General features: G+C 41.5%; 1 protein-coding gene across 2 annotated transcripts in view; it reads right to left on the reverse strand.

Moving 5' to 3' along the window:
• fbn1 (fibrillin 1) overlaps window positions 1–19,874 on the reverse strand; it is a 67,834-nt gene that overhangs the window by 23,388 nt on the left and 24,572 nt on the right. For both annotated transcript variants that reach the window (XM_080494663.1, XM_080494662.1), the window contains exons 16-35: window positions 18,328–18,450; window positions 16,600–16,752; window positions 15,999–16,052; window positions 15,762–15,887; window positions 15,532–15,657; window positions 15,296–15,415; window positions 14,856–14,993; window positions 14,708–14,758; window positions 14,469–14,594; window positions 14,145–14,372; window positions 13,881–14,006; window positions 13,036–13,164; window positions 11,820–11,945; window positions 9,843–9,968; window positions 9,623–9,745; window positions 8,718–8,843; window positions 7,988–8,113; window positions 3,134–3,256; window positions 1,906–2,028; window positions 1,695–1,820 (exon numbers count right to left, since the gene is read on the reverse strand). In XM_080494663.1, coding sequence (XP_080350789.1) covers window positions 1,695–1,820; window positions 1,906–2,028; window positions 3,134–3,256; window positions 7,988–8,113; window positions 8,718–8,843; window positions 9,623–9,745; window positions 9,843–9,968; window positions 11,820–11,945; window positions 13,036–13,164; window positions 13,881–14,006; window positions 14,145–14,372; window positions 14,469–14,594; window positions 14,708–14,758; window positions 14,856–14,993; window positions 15,296–15,415; window positions 15,532–15,657; window positions 15,762–15,887; window positions 15,999–16,052; window positions 16,600–16,752; window positions 18,328–18,450 — 2,499 coding nt within the window. The remainder of the gene's footprint in view (window positions 1–1,694; window positions 1,821–1,905; window positions 2,029–3,133; window positions 3,257–7,987; window positions 8,114–8,717; window positions 8,844–9,622; window positions 9,746–9,842; window positions 9,969–11,819; window positions 11,946–13,035; window positions 13,165–13,880; window positions 14,007–14,144; window positions 14,373–14,468; window positions 14,595–14,707; window positions 14,759–14,855; window positions 14,994–15,295; window positions 15,416–15,531; window positions 15,658–15,761; window positions 15,888–15,998; window positions 16,053–16,599; window positions 16,753–18,327; window positions 18,451–19,874) is intronic.

A 19,874-nucleotide genomic window follows, 5' to 3' on the forward strand; every position in this document is an offset into this window, starting at 1 on the left:
CCACACAAGAATCAACAGTAGCAGTCATTTGAAACTTCCTGCAATCCCATATTTTATACTACATTTCTAAATACTGCATCCCAATGAGACCTATTAAGGCTTGGATTGGTGCATATAGCAGACTTGGATATGTGTGCATTTCAAAAAGTGACTTAAAATGTTTCTTTACCAATGAATATGGATTATTTCAACAAGTTGGGTTCCTGTAAGTTATGGGCAGAGCAGTTTTGGCTGCACTTTAATCAAGCAACAATGCTTGGACATGTACTGTATATTAATATTTACTTAAGGTTGTTTTCCCACTGGCATTTAAAGATGAATAAAAGCCGTATTGGCCAGCTGCTGTGACGTGCATCTAAGGGGCAAAACTTTCCTAGCTTTCACAACAACACTGTGTGCTGACCTAAAAGTACTTGGTGGTATTTAATGGTGGTATTTTTACCAGCTGAGAACTCACCAAGAGCTTATAAAAAGGGCAATAAGAGTGAGAGGGCTTCCTTTGTTGCACCCAAACTAAATGAAGTAGAAATGCTGCTCGAAGATGCTGGTTGTGACACATCCTGTGTTTAGTTCAGTGGTTCTCAACCGGTTGGGAGAGAAGTCTGTGAGTCAGGGGAATGCTATTTAGATTTATTTTCAATTCAAATTTAGAGAATAAATCATGATTTAAAAATGTTTTTGATGTGCTTTTGGTTTTCTTTCGACGCCAGTTTGTTGGCCAATAAATCAATAATCAATCAGTACAGTTTTAGATGTTTGGGTCATGCTGTGTGCACGCTTTAATCAAACAGTACAACAGTTTGTAAGCAATGAACAGCTTGTCGACTGACGTTCACAGATTCCCACTGCTCACAGGTGACCACAGCTCTCCAGTTCAGTTCACTATGAATAGCAATTAATTAAACACAGAAAAAAAGTGTTTAAAAACCAAGGCCCCCTTTTAAATGGACTCGGTCTGTTTGTTTGGGTTTGGATGACAATATTCAAACTAACAGTAACTGCACAAGAGGTTGTTTCAATCCAACCAAATCTGCCAAATCTGAACACACACTTAAAAGTTCATCTATTATTTTTGTGCATCAGGAAAACTAAAAGACATTTATCACTCTGAACCGTATAACATGGAGTCGAGCCCAGGAGGGACAACAATAAATTGTGTGGCAGTATTGGCTATCCAAACAGTAAATAACTAACACATGTTATCATAACAAGACTGTCATCGGTCTTTATCTGTTAATACGACCTTTCATGGAAACAAAAAACAATCATTAAACTCAGAAGCTGATGTGTCACTCCAGAAAAGCCTAAAGGCTCTCGTCAGCTGGTAATATTTACATTAATTGTATTGATTTTGTTTGAGACTATTTCTCACAAAAAAAATGCGATGTTGAAATTTGAAAAGGGAATAATATAATTTCCTCTGTTGCAGCTGTCAGCCCCTAGAAATGTTCTCGCAACTGAAACCACATTTATGCTGCGCATACGCTGCACTTTCCATGTGCAACGTACTATCTCACGGGTTCCACTTGAAGGCAGCATCTGTGTGCACGGGCTGTTCCTCCAAACAGGAAAACAAACATCCATTCAGCAGAGTAACGCCAGACGTTTTTGAATCATTCAACATTATTTAGGATGTGGGCACTGATTCAGCGGCCTGGAACCCGGATGGTCAGGCAGCGGCAGTGTTGTCTTACCCTCGCAGGCCTTTCCGTCGGGAGTGGCAATAAAGCCCATGTCGCATTCACAGCGGAAGCCTCCGGGCATATTCAGACAGTGGCCACTCTCGCACAGGTTGCCGTTCTCAGCACACTCGTCGCTGTCTGCAGTGGTAATCACACACAATGCTTCAGTTGTAGTCTTCAAACAGCACGTGCAGTTTTTAAGACATCGGCTCCAATGTGTGACCTGAGCAGTAGAATCCGTCGCCTGAAAATCCGTCTTTGCAGGCGCAGCGGTACGAGCCCAAGGTGTTGACACAGTCCGCGTTGTTGTTACACATGTGTGTCCCATTCGAGCATTCATCCAGATCTGAAACAGTCCGAAAACAATCACATCATGCAAACGCTGAGGAAAGGATAAGTTATATACATTTGGAAATGCATAGGTAAAAAGCAGCGCTTAAAAAAGGTAAATCCATCATAAAAACAAGGAAAGATGAATATTAAACCTCAGTTAGTTCAATGATATAATTGCATGAAGAGCATATTCACTGACAAAGAAGTAATACATCTTTAAAGTACATTCTTAAATACTTTAAGTCTTTCAGATGATCTATTAACAATATTTAACTCCTTGAGAAAGCAATGTATTTTTTAGGACTATTTTCATCTGTGCATTAACATATTATAAGTATGTCAAGAACCAGGATGTGGGATTGATTTCTTTTGATGAAACACATCATTTGCAATCATTTTCATGCAGGAGTGTGACGATCAGTGCAGTTTTTATTAGTGTTGTGGATTATGGCACAAAAACACAGTGAAATGCATTGAGGCGATAGTGCTTCACAGAATTATCTCATTAATAGTTTTGATATTACTGTAATTTGATAAAGATTCTTGAACATTTTGAATCACTCTTTCTTTCTGATGTTGATCAGCCTCAACTTTATGACCACCTGCCAATTATAGTGAAGGTTGCCCTTTTGCTGCCAAAGCAGCACTAACCCGTCAAGGCACAGACTCCTGGAGGTGTGCTTTAGTATCTGGCATGGAGTTGTTAGCAGCAGATCCTTTAAGTCTTGTTGGTTGGGAACTATGGCAGACGCTGGACGACTTGCATCAATGAGCTTTTGCTCCTTATTATTGTGTCACAGGTTCACTGCTTTTTCTTCCTTGAACCATATTTTGATAAATACTGATCACCGCAGACTGGAACCATACCAAAAAAAGTGCAGTTTTGGAGATGATCTAACCCAGTACGTCTAGCCATCACAATTTGGTCCTTGTCAAACTCATTTTGCTGCTTCTGACACGTCAACTTTCAGGAGAAAATGTTCACTTGCTGCTTCGGTGAAGGTGCCAGGATAAAGAGACCACCTGTCAGTGGTCATGATGTTATGGTGCGTTGTCTGTTCTTCCCAAAACTTTTGTCAGCACCGTGATGTGAGTTTATTGCCTTTAATCAGCCTTACCTGTGCACTTCAGTCCGTCGCCAATCCAACCTGGAGCGCAGTTGCATTTGAAGCTGCCGGCTGTGTTGGTGCAGGTCGCATGTCGGTCACAATTGTGGGCTCCAATCTCACACTCATTGATATCTGATGGGTAGGAAACAAAAAAAAAAGAAGCAATGTGAAGTAAAATAGACACAGCTCTGATGGTCTGATGACTCGAGTCTGCTCTCCTGTGCCAGTGGGGTTCTTGGCACAGTGGGGCGAGTTGATGCTCGGTTTGATTTGTATAAAGACAGCAGCAGGAGATGACAGGACAAAGTCTTTCTGGCTCACTCTTTTTCATCCACGGAGAGATATATTTTCAGAAGGCACTGAGACATTCACATGATCTCTGATACTAACAGCCATCCCTCAAAGGTTTATTGAGTAGAGTCAGTTTCTGGGCTTTCATTGTTTAAGTGTGTCCAGAGCACAATAAAAACGGCCAAGAGGGAGAACGATACCCATAAGGCGAAGGCCTTGTTCTGTCTGTTCTGTCTGTACTAGAACCTCTGAGGTTATTTTAGGCAAAGATTCCTATCCTCACCAGACCCACAGACTCGGCGCCTCTCATGCGAAGCGCATTAAAGACCCTCTTTTTAACACTTATGTTTGGTTTTCTCAGCACCTCAGATGTCAAATTTTGAAATGCAATCTTTCCAAAACACAATTTGTCTAAAAAAACACAATGTGAACAAATAAATATTCCTCTACAGCAAAAACCATGACAGGCTTATCTGAACTCTTCTATTAAATGAAATACTGCGGCACTTAGTTGGATACTTCTCTATGTGTGCCAACCTAATGTGTGCACAATGAAGACGAATAACAGAATTTAATGGCTACTAATAAAATGTGCTCTTTAAATAAAGCTATTTCCATCCTGTAGGGTGGAACCATCGAGGAACTCTATAGGGAGCTGCTTGTGATAAGATCGTCTGAATGTGGCTGCAGTTCCTTGACCAGCAACAAGACACAATGGGAAAACAATGTATACGGCCGCTGGACTACTAATGTGACTAAAAACAACACGTTAAAGCACTGGCCAACACAATACCTTTTCAGCATGTGGACTGAGTGTGCCAGCTTTAAATGCGAGATAGTATAAGAGTGGGCTCACTGCTGCACAAGAAGGGAAGCCACGAACATGGCCAAAGTGATAACGCACATTCAGCGAGACACACTCCTGTGTGTGTCTTTTTGAGGGTAGTAATTCAAAACACTGTCAATTACAGATCAGTGCTGCTGGTTTACAGTCTTCCTGAGGAGAGGGTACAGTATATTTACACTACATTTGATGACAGGGTTCATATCGGGGCCGGGAGCAAACGAATCTCCCCGGATTAGAGACAGAATTAATGATCATTTCCTCCCAGCTTTTGATGACAGAGCGAATGCAGCTCTCTCGCATACACACAGAAATGCAAAGCGCAAAACAAGGGTTGTTGCGTGCAAGAAGCACCTCAGTGGTCACAGTTGGTTTGGTTTAGTTTAGATAGAGATGTTTCGAGATTGACTTCAAAGTCCATTGAGATCAGATCCAGCTCCTAAATAAAACCACAGGGGTGCAGAAAACAATACGCTATCAACATTAACAATGGTGTTACATGGAACCGGAGCCCAAGTGTTTTCAGAAAGTTGTATTTTTCCCTATTTACACGACAACAGAGTCAGAGTATTTTCCAAAAGTTCCATCTCGGGAGCCGTTGCCAAAAATGTGCGTTTTTAGTAGCTCTGACACAATGAAACACTCAAAACGCAATGAAATGTTTGCGTTTTCACAAGTACTAAAAAAACATACGTTGCTTCCTGCTGGGCCTTTTTCTGTGTGAACTTTGCCTGTTCTCTCTGTGCAAGCACTCACTTCAGCTGTCTTTTAAAATAAGAATTGAATTTGCAGAATCACAGCCTCATTTACTTTTTATTTTGGGAGTGTTTAGATGCATTTTAAGTCTGAGAACAATCACAGCAATAAAGTTGCACTTTTGACAATATATCTGATATCTGCACTCATTTTTAAATGCATTGAGAAAAAAAACCCCAACAAAAATCGAATTGAAACTCGAATATTTCTTTACAAAATCATAGATTTTTTATTTTTAGGCCAAACCACCCAGCCATAAAACAAAAGAAAGAAAACATGCCTGTTAGGTCAATATGTGATGCTCGATTGCTCACAGATGTGAATGTGTCACTTTATGTTGGATCTGAGGTTGACAGGTGACCATGTTATCTCTGATGATTGCACCGGTTATTACTGACATTTTACCACAAATAACTGCAATTTTCCCTCAACACAATTTGGTTTTCCTGTGCCTTAAAGTATCTGTCTACTGTGTATTAAAGATGAGAAAAACAGTTTTTTAAAGCATGTACAAAAAGTCTAACTGGAAGCAAAATAAGCAGCAGAAAAAACCCCACGAGTATTTCATGTCATGCAAAACAATGAAAAGAAGTGAAACAGATAAAAGATGTTGACTTGACAACAAAGTAAAGGTGCTGACTGACAGTGATTATTGTAGCAGAGAGAAATAATCACTTTCAGCCAGACGTGAGAGTGAATCATTTGAGATTGACCATGAAAGTGATTCAAAGCAGTGGAAAATTCTCAATTTTAGCATTTCTTTTAGTGACTCCTCATGGGTGAGGCAGGAAGGGCACCTGGCGTAAAAACCAGCCATGTCTCAGGCGCGAGTTGCGATGAATTGCTGAGACAACCTCTGTAAAAGCCAAATACACACTTCAGACATCATTCAAGAGATTCGCAATCTCCTTTAAAGGACTCCTTTGTACTCAGTACAATGAACACACTGAAGCTTTCCCACTGACGTAATTAAGTTGAATCTCATGTCTTTGGTTTTTATTTAATACAGAAATATTTGTACTGCTTAAGTGAAGGCTTCTATAAAGCTGGCTGAAGCTAAACTGAACATGTTTAAATAGGACTATAAGTGGTCATTATGGGACAATGGCAAATATTAAAATGTACTTTAAAAAAAAAAGCCTCAATAAATAAGGAGTCATTAGGTAACCAAATAAACTCAGTAATGTTAGTCGCACCACAAAATTATTTCTAAGCCTGCAAACAATTAACATTTGCCAATATAATCTGCTTCTCATAACATAGGAAAGCAATAAAAGTGAGACATTGCAACCACAAGTGTCACTGACATGGAAACTCCGAGTATTAAAATGAAGCATAACAGCACCAAAAGCGTCTCAGTGAAGTCACAGAATCTATCTGATGTATTTAATTTGTTTGGGGTTTAACTCCACTTTTAAAAGAAAGTCACAGTGATCCATTGTTTTCAGAGGTGCGTGTCATGACTGAACTCACATTGTTTGACTCTTCCGTCATGAAATGAAGTGATGATGAAGACAAAACACTTAACCTTTTATTCCTGATCCCCTCTGTAACACAGAGGCACTCCCGGCCGTGTAAAACCCCACCAATAGATCTCCACCCAGTACTAACTTTCCGACACGCACGCAATGACCCGCAAGTGCTTTAAGAGCACATACAGATACCCACACCCTGCCCCCGAGTTCTCAGCGCTGTGGAATAAAAAGAGAAATAATTCTTGTGGGAGCTTCATCAACAGCTGGATCAGATATGCAGTCGAGAGCAGCCACTCACTCATTAACACTCACACACACGCGAGAGGATTTAATCCACACATACCAACATGGCCACATAAGGCAATTCAGCGACGACAGACAATTTCTTATGGATTTTTTTTTTTTTTTTTTTTTTTTTTTTAACCAGAATATATTGGAAATAGATCTTCTCCAAAAAGAGTAGCAAGTTGTGTCCACTCGTCTATAACGAGAAATCCTTCCTGCCTGAGAGGAATTACTGTCTTGATTCTCCGGTCTGGGATTGAAATTCCAAACCTGTGATTCAGAGCCGGCTGCTTTGCTGCAATCCCGGCTCTCCAAAACAAGGAGAATACTGTATGGACCTTTTAATGGGATTAGAATGAGCAAAAGTGTGTGTGTTCAGGTTTGTGATGGTGTGTGTGTGTGTATGTGTGTGTGTGTGTGTGGGGGGGGGTGTTGAATTACACTTCTGATAAACCTGTTTATTGCTATTTGAAGGAATTCTGACTTTGTGTATGACTCAAGATACGGCCATTAAAAAAAAGAAAAAAAGAAAGAAATACTCACACACACAAAAAAAACGTTTTAAATGGCTTTGTGAACCAGACTCAACTCTGACGAGACAAGAAGCGATCACAGTGTCGGACGAAAGCAGTCGGATGGACTTTTGTATTTATGTGTTTTGGAGCTGATGCGGGGGATGACGTTCTGCAGAACTCTTCCAACCATCACGTAATGTTTAACTGACCTTAATGAAAGAGCAACAAAGGAATAAACAACAGTGCAACGTGATGCGCACATCTGATTGAAGACAGTGACCTCACAGCTCCTGCTGCTGTCACTGTGTGTGTGTGTGTGTGTGTGTGTGTGTGTGTGTGTGTGTGTGTGTGTGTGTGTGTGTGTGTGTGTGTGTGTGTGTGTGTGTGTGTGTGTGTGTCTGCGCGAGCGTGTGTGTTAACGTATGTGTGTGTGTGAGAGCGTGTTTTTCATCAGGTCAGACAGGAGCTCTTGAATCAGGGTGAGTAATGTTGGAGCTGCTTCTGGTTGAGCAGACCATCTCCTTGTATTCTTGATACCACTAGCATTGCTGAACACACACATGCGCCTGCGCACACACACACACACGCACTTAATTAGCAGCAGATCTCCACTGACTCACTGTCCTTTCATTCGCCTCCACATTCTTGCACTGACAGAAACACTTTGTCTGTGAGCCTTGCGCCTCACTGCGCTCACCTGTGCAGCCGGTCGTTCCCTTGCGTACAGAGTATCCCAGGTCACAGTGACAGATGAAGGAGCCCTTCGTGTTCTCACAGTTGCCACTCAGGCAGATGTTTGGATTCAGCTCGCACTCGTCCACATCTTGACAGGGAGGGGAAGCGGAGAGCGGTCAAGAATGTTAACTCGCTAAACACAACTTACAATAAAAGGAAAGGTTTATGACAATTCATTAAAAAGAATTAGCTTTTGTTTATACAAGCTGCCACAAAAGTTTGATAAGCTATGACACATGTTAGTGAGTCACAAAAAGGATTACGTCACAGACTATACCGGGGGCTTTAAAATTTGTTTACTTTGAATAAATACAGCGGTAATAGAGTGGGTGTTTGCGCGAATCCATTTAGAAGCACTTAAACGATGCTTTTTGTTTTTCTCGCTCAGTGGAAACAGACGTCGAAATTTCACACATTCCTCTGTGCTCTGCCCGACGAACAAAGTTCACTATCATTTCAAACCAACAGAAACGTTGCTGCTTGCTCGGTCTTGGAGATCTGAGTCATTAAAGGCTTCTTCTCTTGGCTCACATCTGGGATTACCGTGAAGATGTTCATTACGATATGTCAGTAAATCTCAGAGAAACCCCCCCCCCCCTCGCCCCCCCCCGCCCCCCGATATTAATAAAAGCAGAGCTGCACAGAATGTATCTACAGCGTTTGATTTCAGACATAAAATGTGGATCCGTTACCCAGGCAGGTCTTCATATCCTCAGATGACATGAAGCCATCAAAGCACAGGCACTGGTAAGTCCCCGGGGTGTTTGTACACTGGCCTCCATCGCAGGCGTCCGGGCTCTCCTCACACTCGTCGATGTCTGAAGGTCGGAGACGGAGAGCCAGAGAGGTGAGTTAAAGCAGAAAAAGGAGCAGGAAAAAAGTGTAGAGGAAAGGAAACAATGACACGTTTGAGTCTAATAATCTATATGTGGTCAGAAAAAAAAAAACATGAACAGAGAATCATGCTACTTTAGCCTGGTGCACATTTTCTTCTTTTCTCATAAAAATGTAATGTTACTTCAGGACACGGCTTGTGTAACAAGCTGAGCACTCCTCTAAAAATAGTCTAAAATTACCCCTGTGCTGCCTTGATCCCTGTCTGTATATCTTTATGTGGTAATTAAAAGGAAGAACAATCACAAGAGTATGAAAAGGGCAGGAGACCAGTAGTCATCACCTTTGAAGTAAAAAAAAACCAAAACAACAACTTTGTAAAGACTTTCGCCAGAACAACCAAAGAAATCATCTATCATAGTCTGTCAACATTCAGAAGTGAATAACACATGAACAGACTTCAGATTTAGTCTCCACCTTTCTCAACCTCCCTCTGTGCTCGCGCATGCTTTCTTTAAACATGTGCCAGCCAAATCACAGCAGTGTCTCTCCACTCTATATACAAAAGTTCTCCGTCTTGATGAGGTGTTTTAATACTGCTCTTAAATCTTGGTCTTTAAACACGAACGTCAAAGTATTTCTGTACAACCAAACACGCCTTCAGATGCCACATATTGACAAAAGGCGCTCAAGCCATTATGGCGACTGCAGAACAATCAGACGGTGGTGGATTATTTAAGACTGATGAGACACGGCGACTCACCGGTGCAGCTCCTCAGGTCGGGCATGAGGGCGTATCCACTGTGGCAGCTGCACTCATAGCTGCCCTCCGAGTTGGTGCAGAAAGTCTCACAGCCACCGTTCTCAATGGTGCACTCGTCAATGTCTGATCAGTGGGGGAAAAAAAAAAATCACAAAACCAGAGCTGTTAAACCACAAGAACGTTTATTCGAGAGGAAAAGGGTTCCACGTTCAAGACCTACCGACACACTCCAGTCTGTTCTCGGTGGATTTGTATCCCGTGTCGCAGGCACATTGGTATCGGCCGATCATATTGACGCACTGGCCGTTCCTGCACAGCCGGTCACTCAGCTCGCATTCATTGATATCTGTGCAAGAACGAAAGCAGCTGTGAAAATGGTATGCATCTGCGCGGCGTGATGACACGAAGTGTAAATCCTTGGAAATGAAACACAGGTCAGGATACAGTGAAAGGAATGAGTTACATACGACCGAATGTCAATCTGTTGCTCTTCAAATGCATTCCTATCCTATGGGTTGATCTAAGTTGATTGGAGCCGACATCTAACAGAAAGTTAAAAAACATTTTCTTTTTCATACATCGCTCTGGATGTAAAGATAAATATTGAACGTTGTTAAATAAAGATCTAACCTTCCTCTGAAGACTTCACCTCCCACAGCTACAATGTTTAGAGAGTCTGTGTTCATTAGTTTACTATGTAACCCACACGTAATGGAAGGGCTGCTAGGCATGCTGACAAAGTCTTTAACTGAAGCAAACGCTTTCAGGCCAGTGGATTACAAATCTGTGGTTGACTAAAAATTGGTCGTTTTAAAGCTTAATGATGATAAATGGCTTTTCCAACAAGGAATCAGTCATCATCATTAAAGACAGTGTACTACACCCTTCTGCAAGGAAATGTTCTCTTTAGGTAAAGTTTATTATCATTATTATCATGTGATGTCTTGTAACTTCAGGGAGATAATTATGGAAAGTATCTCAGGGGAAATGAGGTGGACACCTACTTTGTTGAAGCTTCTTCTTTGACTTTAGCCGATTAACAATGAAAATAAATGAGCCTAACAGGCAGTGATTGGACATTAAGTCCTGGACAGCAAGTTGGATTAGGTCATCCAAATGACACACAATGAATAATGCACGATTTGTTAAATTAATGCCATAAAATAAACATGGGGGTTGTGAAACGGTGGAAATCTCTGCAAAAACTCCTTCTCTTGTTATTGTAGGAAGAAAGCGCTGTCACTGCTTCGCCGATGAAATTAAACTTTCAACAGTTTCCATGAACCAAACTGTTTTTGTACACATGTGTGAATTTAGGTTAACTATCTGATGAAAACTGAATGTGTAAAAAGAAAAAAAAAAAGCTTTTGTTCAGCCCAGGTGAGCAGCATCATGAAAACCCTCCTGAAACAGCAGGGTATTCTCAGGAAGGAAGGTCAACAGTGAGAGACAGCGAGAGGGGCAATAAAGAAAAAGTCTCACTACCTAATAATTTGTACCCACCAGGCAAAATGTACTGTAAACACAAGAAATGGAACATCAATGTTGAATAAATGGATAGCTTTGGTTATCGCTCCTTTTTTCCTGAATTTGGGACAACAACATCACTTTTGATGCATTGTTTTTGTTTACACCGTTTCTGGTTCAGGTTAAAGAATTTCAAAATAGTAATATATAAGCTGTGTACATGCCTGAATGACAACTCTTCTTTAAATTGTGCCTTTACAAAGACAACCGGGATCAATTTGGTTTGAGATTATTGGAAAGGTTTTAAATCAACACCACTGCAACTTGAAGAATATGCATGTAGTTAATCAGTTTGAACAGTGCTCCCATGTCAGTGGGCAGACAAACATCTGCCAGCAACAAGGGTATATCAATTCATAAAGTGTAAAAATGGGGGCCAAAACATGAACATCTCTTGTTGTAAGGTATTCAATAAAACTTGAAATATAGATAAATTCCAACCTTTTCTGAAGATCTGGCACATTAATGCCATTATGACTCCAAACAGAGTGCACAGACTGAGGCTCATAAAGGAACAGATGATGCACTATTTCATCCCCTTTATTTGTTTTTGTTTCTTATCTGTGGAAAATGGACCCGAAAGTGCATCCTCCCACACGGCTTCCTCTAATAAGGAAGAAAAGCAAGACGAGGGGTAGGAGTTTTAGAGGGGGGTGTCTCCATCACTTACCTAAACAGGCCGAGCCGTCTGGAGCGATCTCGTGTCCCTCTGGGCACATACACTGGAAACTGCCCTCTGTGTTCACACAGTCGCCTCCACGGCACAGCAGGGGGTTTCTCTCGCACTCATCGATGTCTGACGCAAGGAAAAAAACACAATTACATTGTTTAGCTTGGTCACACTCAATATTTGTTTCACCACTTAGTAATTTACAATCAAAACCCACTAGATCATTTTAAAGTTGTGCTCCTAGTTTAAGAGGTATTGTGGGATTAGGAGCCACAGAGTACTTGTTGTTTACATCATTGTCTAAATAACTGCATGATGAAAGAACGCGGGCCACATATCATTGACTGGTTCTTGTATAAAAACGAAGATTTTCTTTCTCTAACAAAAATTAAGTGGTCAGTTTTAAAAGAAAATATAAAATTATTTTTTACTTGTTATTTTGGTAAGCCAAGTCACTACCAGCACTTTATGATGTCAACACTGAACACATTATTTCCAGTCCAGCTGTTTTTCAGAGATTTTGTTTGCCACAGCATGCAAGTAAATTTCGTGCTTCCAATTCTAGTTTAATTAGAGCTTTAGGCCAAAAATTAAAAATAAATAAATATTGAAACTCTCTAAGTTTATGTGTGTGAATTCACCAAAGAACTTATAAAAACAAGGACAAAGTCAGAGCAGCATAGAAACAGAGTATTGTTTTCACAGATCATCAGGCCAAAATATGTAATAAGTATATCGTGTGTGTGTCCCACATGGTGGCTATAAACAATAAGTAACCAAAAATGATTACATTTAACATTTTTTCGACAGGTTTTACAAAGTTTTCCAATTGTGCAATTATGCTATAGATACAATCGCACAAAGCATACAAATTTCAAATGACATCATCCACTTCCACAGTGAGTTTCAGGTCTGGTATGTCAGCTGAAGCACCTCATTCAGAGCTTATGGCCCAAGTGGGATTGTGGAGGAGATGGTTAGTGTGTGGCAGGTCTTCCTAAATACTTCATAGGATTGTGGAACTATGTGCTCTCACATAGTGCCACTTTAACAGCGTGTACAGGGGAGTTGTTAAGGAGATCAGGTGTCTCACTGCTGTCCTCACAGACAGAAAGATTTCATATGGAAGAGCCATCTCCCAAAACAATGGAGCCAAATCATCCGAATATGTGGATATGATTCAGTGTGTGCGTTTGGGAGACATTTCCTCACTCACCCATGCAGTTTTTCATCATCATGAAGCCGCTCTCGTAGCCTTCGAAGCACTCGCACTCAAAGTCCCCCGGTGTGTTGATACACCTGCCCTGTCCGCAAAGGTCCGGAGAGATGTGGCACTCATCGATGTCTGCGGGGAAGAGACACAACAAAAGTCAGCAGGCGAGAAGCTCTTTATGTAAAACTGCACCAATGTTTTTAACAACTCTTCTTCAGTCATAGCGATGCCTTGCTCCACGCCAGAGAGTTAATTTGGGTTGAAAGTGAGACATCCTGTGTATTTAAATTAAAATTCAGTCAGGACCTGGTCCGTGAGTGATGAATGGAAACTGGCAAATGTGACAACTTGGCAACGTGATGGGCTGGACCTTTCTTCATCATCTTGTTTTACATTTTTTTTTTTTTTTTGGTGTGTTTTCATTGTTCTCACTGCAGCTTTGTCCTCTCGATCCTCCCGTTGTGTTGACTGGAGGACGTTAAACTCACGTACTTTGTTATTCATCTCCTCAGATGGAGCTTCGGTACTGAGCCAGGATTAATATTATTTGTTCATTTTGTACAGTAATGGTTTAATAGAAATAACGAATGTCTGCTTTTGTTCTTTTTTTTCCCTGTTAGCGAGCAGCTGTAAACACTATTCCAGTTTTTTTGTTTTTTTTTACTACCTGATTTAAGCCTTCATTTTGTTGATGTATCGTTTCACTAAACTAATGAAACCACGTTCAGTACATTTGAAAAGTCAAGTAGAACTACATGGTGACCTGAATTTTCTTCTTCACAGTGCAAGGCAGCAATATTTGCTGTCTTGTAACTTGACAACAACCAGCATGTTTCTGACTAGCTCACCTGTACAGTTCCTCTCATCCGAGTCCAGAGCGTAGCCGTTATCACAGCGGCAACGGAAGCTGCCGATGGTGTTTCTGCATCGTCCGTTAGAGCAGAGGGAGTTTATCATCCTGCATTCATTTATGTCTGTGAGGTCGAGAACACAGGGAAACAGACCAGCTGATGAAATAACTCAAGACGTCATTAAAAAGTCTTCTTATATGAGTGTCCTCCTCTACAGTCACAGGAATCTCCATGCTCTATGGTCTGGGATATGTATCCCACCTTTGAGGAAGGGCCTGCCATTGATGAAATCCCCCCTGTGGGAGAAGCCCGGGCCACGCGGACACAGCTGGGTGTACTCTGGAGTTCCCTTTTCTGGACACTCGTCACATTCTGGACCCCAGGCCACGCCGACAGAGCAGCAGCAGGCGTCCACACGGTGCTTCCCGGAGATTGCCGCCCCACAGCGCTCATCCTCATGAGTGAGGTAACAGTGCTCCGTACGCAGGTCTAAAAATCACAAACCACAAACAATCCAACATTTAACAAAGATTTCAGGCCAAAAAAAACCCTCCAACACATTTAACACATCTACAGAGGACGTACCAATGCAGGTCCTGCCGCTGACGTCAACAGTCATTCCCGGAGGGCACTGGCAGAAGAAGGAGCCCGGTGTGTTAATGCACTTCCCATTGATACACACTCCGGGAAACACTTGACACTCATCCACGTCTGAAAGTCAGCGGAGAAAAACCAGAGTGACGTCAACAACAGGTTCAGATTTTCACGATATTTGACTCAAAGGAAATAAAAAAAAGAAATCCAGTGTCTACGTGGAACCTCACCCTCACAGACATTTCCTCGGACTCGGGCAAAGCCTTTACTACAGATTGGATCTAAAAGAGAGACGATACAAAACACATTTCCAGTCAATTGAATGATTTATTCAATTAAATATAGTAAAAGTATCATTTGATTTTTTTTTTTAATCACCTTTTTCACATTTGGAACACGGGCTGTTCCAGGCTTCTCCCAGCGTGGCACAACAGTGAGACTTCAGTGTCGCCCCATTGATGTTCACCTCACAGCGATTATTGATATATTTTAGCCAACAGGTGCTCTTAGTAGTTTCTGTTGTGAGAAGTGACAGTTAATACGCGCTCACCTTTAATTTCAACCACATCGACCACTGTAATACACAGTTTAATACACTTGAGAAATCTCATCAACTCTTCGTCGAACAAAAGGTGACGAGAAGTAAATAAATAATGAACAAATAACACGTTTTCTATAAAAGGTGCTGCAATTTTGACAAAGTGTCTCTCACGCAGCTAGAAAAAGCACAATCACATAAAGATAAGTCGTTTCACAAAAAAATAAAAATCTGAAATAGATTTTCTTTCAAATCCAAAATGGCGATAATGATCACTTACCGATACACTCCAGCCCTGAGCTGTCCAGCGAGCTGCCCGTTGAACACAAGCACACAAAAGACCCCGGGCTGTTCATACAGTCCCCATTAACACAGGGGCTGGATTTACACTCATCCTCATCTGTAGGACACAAAATCAAACATCAGTTTCTTCTCAATTCTACTCAAATTACCAAACCAACACGGAACACACTGCAGGGGCGCTGCGCTGCCCGACAGAACAGAGCGGACTCTGACCCTCGCAAACGTCTGTCTCGGGATTGAAGCTGTATCCTTTGGGACACTGACAGGTGAAACTCCCGGGCGTGTTCCTGCACAGACCATTGTCACACAGCAGCCTGTTCATCAGACACTCATCAATATCTGACAAAAAACACAGGCAGAGGGAAACGGTGACTTTTATTAAACTGGCTTCGAGCATCAGAGCAATATTCGTCCATTTGCCAAGATGACTTGAGTTCGCCTACCAACACAGTTTTTGCCCGTCAGATCAACCTCAAATCCTTCATTGCAGGCGCATTTGTACGTCCTCAGCGTATTCTCACACACTCCATTTTGGCAGACGTCAGGGTCGAGAGCACATTCATTTATATCTGAGAGGAAGGAGCAGAAAAAAATAACAAAACCTCTAAACAATGTCTGCTTTTTTTTTTTATCTCAGTTTTATTTAATAAGCCAGTGCATCATGTGCTTGTGTGCATTACCTCGTCCATCCCCAGCCATGCCAAGGCCGTTGGGACACAGAGCGAGGAACTCGGCTGCAGCGAAACACAAAGAAAGCACAGTTTGGCTCAAGAAAATATCACATTTGCTGAAAAATCCAAGAAATCTGAAAGCGGGGCATTTAATACCATGTCATTATACATTTGCATGCTTACTCATTTAGCCAGGGATGTTTATAAGGCTGTCTCTTAATGTGGTGTGGCTCTGGCGTCTTTTGATATAGAAACTTTAATTGGCAGGGCTAATGAGAAGTGGCTGCATGACGTGTGTGTATTTCTGCAAGCGTGTGTATGACTGAGCCTCAGTGTTCGTCTGTGTGTGCGTGACGTTTGTTCAGACGTTTCTCAGTGTGAGCACCTCTGTCAAAAACAAACAAACCAAAAAAATCTTAACAATCATTCATAATGAATTCACGCCGGTGTGCAGACGTGATGCAGTGTGTCATCGGGTCATTGTGACCCTGAGCGGTGTGTCTTGGATTAAAGATGAGCCGCTTGTGTGAATCTGTTTCTATGTGCTGGGCAGCAGGAGGTGGATACATGCAGCATGTGTGAAAGGGTGGAGTGATTCAAATATCCGTACCAGAGCTTTGTGGTGGGCAGGGCTGGCAGGGCTCTCCGTAGGCGTACTCTGTGCTGGCACAGCAGCACTCCGACTTGGTCACAGCTCCAAATAAAGGCCTAACGCACTGCCCTCGCTTGTAGCCACCGTAACAAGTACTGCGCATATGCGTGTCTGTTTAGGACAAAAACAAGACAGACGGTGTGAGTTTAGTGAGAAACAGAGATGAGGGAAGAGTCGTCGAATGAGGCTGGAGATGGAACAAAAGAGGAGAGAATGGGAAGTGAGAGTCAGCAGCTCCAGTAAACAACAACACTGGGCAAAACAAATGGTTGTTCTCTTTCCATAATATCCTGGGATTTGAGGCATTTCTCAGCACTGATATCATCCGGACAAATGGAATAACAGCATTTCAACACTTCCCACACAATGGACAACAAAGACAAGTCATTTGGGGAATGTTGGAAATAAAAACATAAACAGATTGGCTCTCCAAATAAGCCCTCTAAGACACTGGAGCACAGGGAGGCAGGAAAGCCTTTATCAATACACACTCATTAATGAGAGAGAGAGCATGTGGTTGCAACATGTGAACAGGCTAAACCGCTGATAATAACTTCGTAATTACATTATTTTCTTTGCTTCGTCATTGCTACTTTTATGAATGTTTTGGGAAATTGCTTTATTAGTTTGGCAGAGATACAAAGATAATTTTTAAAAGCTTCACTTTAAAGTGGGAAAAAAAACCTTTTTTAATTTGTTGCTTGGTGTACGAGAAACATGGACACATAACCAATTGTTTAAGTGAATCCACTCAAACAATTCAAACAAATATTGTTGTTTGATTTCTGGTTTCGGCTTTGCTTCATTAAAAAAAAGGCAGGCTAAAGTGAAATAATCACAATTTATTATTGAATTACCTGGCACAATGTGCGATAAAGTGATGTGCATATGTGATAGTGACTAAAACTAATGTCAAAAAAGGCATCAGACATGGACCCAGTTCTTTTCCGTCTTTACTTAGTTCTCGAAATCAGCCAATCGAGGCAGAAGCCCACCGAGTGGACGTTTATCCCTATTAAAAGGAGTTTTTCCTCTCCACTGCTGCTTGTGTGTAATCTTTCTTGGATAGTTTCCGGTGGCATTTCTTTTCTGACTTAAGTTCATTGAGCTTCACAGTATAAAGTGTTACAGGATTACTTTTTATTTATCACGAATTATTAACTTATGATTACATTATTTCAAAGGAGTTATTTTGTGTTTCTAAAGGGAAGGAAAAAGTGGAGGAAAATGTTAAGTGGTTGTTTTCAATGCAGACAGCAACTCATGGAATATGTGTAGAAGATTTTGCGTGTAAATTCATTTGATGCCAAATAATAATTTGGATTCAAACTGATTTTTAATTTAAACAAATAATTTCACCTAAAATTTAATATGATTTTGAGGATATAGTACATTTTTATTGACTATGGAGTAAAAAGAGACGGAATGTTTCCTCTGCCAATATAGAAGACATCAAATGAATCCGAAAAGGAAAAACCAAGTTTAGCCCTGTACTTTCGGCAGGGACGTCTGCAGCGCTCCTTGGAGGCAATCTGGGAGGGTTCTCGATAAAGAATATTGTGAACCACTGACCCATCCAGTAAACTTTCTGTTTGTCGTAGCCACTGAACGTAGCTGAGAGCAATCTCCTCATCATCAGCACACACAGCCTTGTTTCAAATACATTGAGGTGATAGTCATACTCACCAACACAGACCCGTCCGTCCAGGCCGACTGCCATCCCAGCCATGCACTCACAGCGGAAAGATCCCTCCGTGTTGACGCAGTGTCCGTTCATACACATGCCCGGAGTCTCACACTCGTCAATATCTACAAACAGATGCACCAATGTCATGTCGTCACACACCGGTCTTCAGGAAATAAAAGATAAGATGTCGGAAGCCATTAAAATCCACAACAATGGTTATTAAAATGCTCAGGTGCTCCATTAAAAAGAAAATGCAGCCACAAAATCCAGTTCCCCCACAGTTTTGGTTTTATGATCTCAACTGAGAAAACTTTCCTCCTCTTTCCCCTTAATCCCCTCACCGCATTACAATAATCATGATCATGAGTTTAAAGAATGAAAACACGGCACACTGTGTGTTTATGCATGTCCAATGTGTGTGTGTGTGTGTGTGTGTGTAAAGCAGAAAAAGAGACAGAGAGACAATGAGGCCCTTGGGCCCCTTTAGACTACACATTTCATTAATGACCACATATATCAGCACACTTCACCCACACCCTGCTCCCCTGTTTATTTATTCTGTTGTGACTTAACCGGGTCAGTGTTTCTGAGATCAAACGTCTGTATTTGAAGCCATGTGGAGTGGGACGGCTACAGGTCACACGCTGCTCGCTCCCCGACGCTTTGTTGACGAGTTGGGTGGTAAATTTGCTGAAGGGACAGTTTGGATTATTTTAAGTGGGGTTGTGTGAGGTCATCAGGCAGACTTCCCCGAGGAGAGATGGACCATTACTCACTCCGTTCACACTCCCAAGACACCACTGACAAAACCAGTAATTTTACACTGGAACTAATTCCTGAGATTGGAATAGTCGGGAGTGGTCTTCTATAAAATGTACAGTCGTCAATGATGTTGACCTTTTTTTTCTTACTGCCAGCGGACTATCGAGACAGGAGGTGGCAGCTCCTGATCCTGCACGGTTTTTAAAAGTCAATCATTATGCAATTTGTGGAGTCCACAGATTATTCCAGTGATCCTGTGAACAGCATAACGTGATACATTTTAGCACGGGAAATCAAATGAACAAAAATAGACTCTGATCTTTTGTGTTGTTCATGAGTGTGTCAGTATCTGACACGTTTGTAAAAGGAGGACTAAATCAAATCAACTTTCAGTTACATTTATCCACGTGATAGCCATGATTTCAAGTTTCTTTTTGTGCTCGTAGGACCCATTGCTCCATCTAACCAGTCTCGCAAAAGCAGGCAAACAAGGATGAAAGTAATTACATTTCCAGCCATGCTGTTCCTGACGAGCTGTACATGGACATGCTGTACCTGACTGGCTAGTCTCCAAAAGAAATCCCATAATGGACTGAAACATATAAACCAGGATTTTTCAATGACCCCATTGCTGAAACGCATGTAAACGCATCAGATCCTATTATTACAATTATCTGATTACTCTCTGTTATCTTGATTTTTGTGGTCTTTTAAATGGACTCATTGAATTCACACAGGACTGTGACACTCCAAGGACTCCCCATCTGTGAACAGCTACTACAGA

Source organism: Blennius ocellaris, assembly GCF_963422515.1.
Source record: "Blennius ocellaris genome assembly, chromosome: 1".
In the NCBI taxonomy this organism is placed as follows: domain Eukaryota; kingdom Metazoa; phylum Chordata; class Actinopteri; order Blenniiformes; family Blenniidae; genus Blennius; species Blennius ocellaris.